Raw genomic sequence first — 2419 nt, 5'->3', positions numbered from 1 at the left:
TAATTGTTCTCATACTCTGATGGTCCCTGTATACGACATGGGTTGCAATCAATTGCACCCATCACACCAGGAAACCCAGCAATTCCAAAAAAACCATCTCTTATCTCTCTCCTCTCACTATCGCTTGGCCAGCAAATGTATGCTGGGCCAATTCTACACAATGCATCAGAAACATCTCTTACTGTCCTTGAAACTGTAGATATATCATATCCTAGAGCATCACCCACAACTCTCAGGTGACTGCCGCTGGCAAAATAGCGTAAAGCTATTTGAACCTGTGTTTGTACACTCAATGCTCTATTTCTCTGTGTATCCCGACGTAAATAAGGATCAAGAATCTTTGATATATAATCAATGCCTTCAGGAGAGAAACGGAACCGTTGCATAATTTCATCTTCCGTATAATCATACGATTTAAAGCGAAAAACTCGCTTTTTCCTCTGGTTCACATTGTATAGAAGGTCAAAGGCAGCCATATTTAACCACTGGTTAAGCGCTTTATCCGGTGGTCATAGGACTGGTTAAAGTTAACCACTGGATAAGGCATTTTATCCGTTGGATAAGTTTTGAGCAACAGAATTTATCCAACGGACAAAATTTAACCAGCGGATAATGAATTTAACCACTGGTTAACACTAACCAATGTTTTGAACAACCCGGTCCAGGAGGATAAATGATTACCTTGGTTATGATACAGTTTATCTGAAAGATGAATTTAGACCAAAGATCAGTATCAGCACTTACCTTCCTTTAAAACAATTGTATCAATGGTCTACATGCATCTTTCAAAAACCGTTGTTGACACTTGTTGATTGTTTTTTAAAGGACATATATTTCCAAAGGATTACATAAATAAAAATATCTTAAGGTACTCTATTATTTTGCAAACACATTTTGTTAAAACTAGCAATATCAATATTTACTTTTTAAGAAGAATAATCACTTATAAATGAGAGATAATACAAAAAAAGTGGATACGTGATAAGTTGATACTGACCTCTTGATTCTGTTTATGTCTTGAAATTTGTTAGATTTAAACTCTATGCATTGTTATGGTTTTGAACATGTTATTAGCAAGCATGGATGTTTAATAACTTGCATGACTTTGACCTTAACCCAAAGAAACCATGTATAATTCAAGATATTTAGAGAAGATCTTATGAATAAAAGATAAATATCTAAGATATTGACCTCTTCCAAGGTGGGTTATACTGTAACATACTGCAAGTTATGTAGTATTACTAACAGTTGTGTCCACATTACCTCTCAATGTGCGATTACTGGATTTTCCGCCAAGCTGATGACCACTTAATTTAGTTGTTTTCAAGATATAACCCCCAAAAAAATAATCATTGTTGATCTTTAATTGTACATTAAAATACATTTCAAGGGTGTGTCCAACATGTTAAGCATGAGTATGGCAGGCTGTTAACAAGGGAGTCAAAACATTATGATTTTAAATGAAATTATGGTGTTCTGGTCGATTTGTGCCTGGAAATAATTTTTAAAATCTAGACAGAGAGTGATCCTCAGAAGCATTACTCACCACAAAATTGCATGAAAATTGCAGAGTCTGTACATGAGGGATAATGAAATATGAAACATCCCTGATGTACTTTAGCACCGTCTTCAGCGATAACATAAAAACTTATACTTAAAACACAATACATATTTATCATGTTTCACTTAAGCAAATTACAAAGAGTTTAAAATAGGCCGTTATGATGTCCGTTTAATGTCTATAGGAAATGACGTTAAATGTAGGTGTTGTAAAATGAGTATCGCTGAAATTTCATTAAAATATGTTCAACTTGGTGTTTTGATGATATGTCTTTCATACTTCTATTTCATTGATTTGTTCAAAACTTAATCTTTAATTTGAAATATTTTCTAAATGAACAGTAATAAATCATTGATACAGTAAGGCGTTTCATTCCATGTTTGACATGGATTCGTACCCAAGTCAAATAATATAAGTAATGTGCCGAAGAAATACGCAGAAAACAAAATGAAACAAAAACATTCTGATTTTTCAACTTTAAGACTGTATCCTGATTACAAAAGTTTTTTTAATGTTAAGACTTTGGTAGAAAAATACTGTTGAAAGAAAAAAGGTTCATAACAGGAAAAAAAACCAACTTATTTACAACGTTTGAACAAAGATATACGCCTTAGATATGTTTAAAGCTTCCTTTTTGTTTTCATGTAAACAACCCATTTCTTAAGCATTATCTAGATCATGATCATTAAAACTCAAAACTACTAAAAGAATTTAGACTAAAGAACAGTATTATCAGTTGACTTTTAACTTTAAAGCTATTGTATACATTATTCACATACATTTTTCTACAGTAATATATCTTCCTTCTGTATTGTCTTTACTCACAAATATCTTAACAAATGACACAGATTAAAACTT

The 2419-nt window shown here is 32.5% G+C and overlaps 1 protein-coding gene across 1 annotated transcript; it reads right to left on the bottom strand.

Annotated features, from left to right (window-relative positions):
* LOC132736014 (putative nuclease HARBI1) lies at window positions 1-660 on the bottom strand (the record flags this gene model as incomplete). The annotated part of the gene is given in 1 exon segment (XM_060723057.1): window positions 1-660. A coding segment is annotated over 1 exon segment (476 nt), but the record flags the coding sequence as incomplete, so codon positions are not given.
* Window positions 661-2419: the final 1759 nt, after the last annotated feature.

This window comes from Ruditapes philippinarum, unplaced genomic scaffold (genome assembly GCF_026571515.1).
Source record: "Ruditapes philippinarum isolate M1 unplaced genomic scaffold, ASM2657151v2 ctg5005_1_1_1_1, whole genome shotgun sequence".
Taxonomy (NCBI): domain Eukaryota; kingdom Metazoa; phylum Mollusca; class Bivalvia; order Venerida; family Veneridae; genus Ruditapes; species Ruditapes philippinarum.
This window is presented reverse-complemented; position numbering and strand designations above follow the sequence as displayed.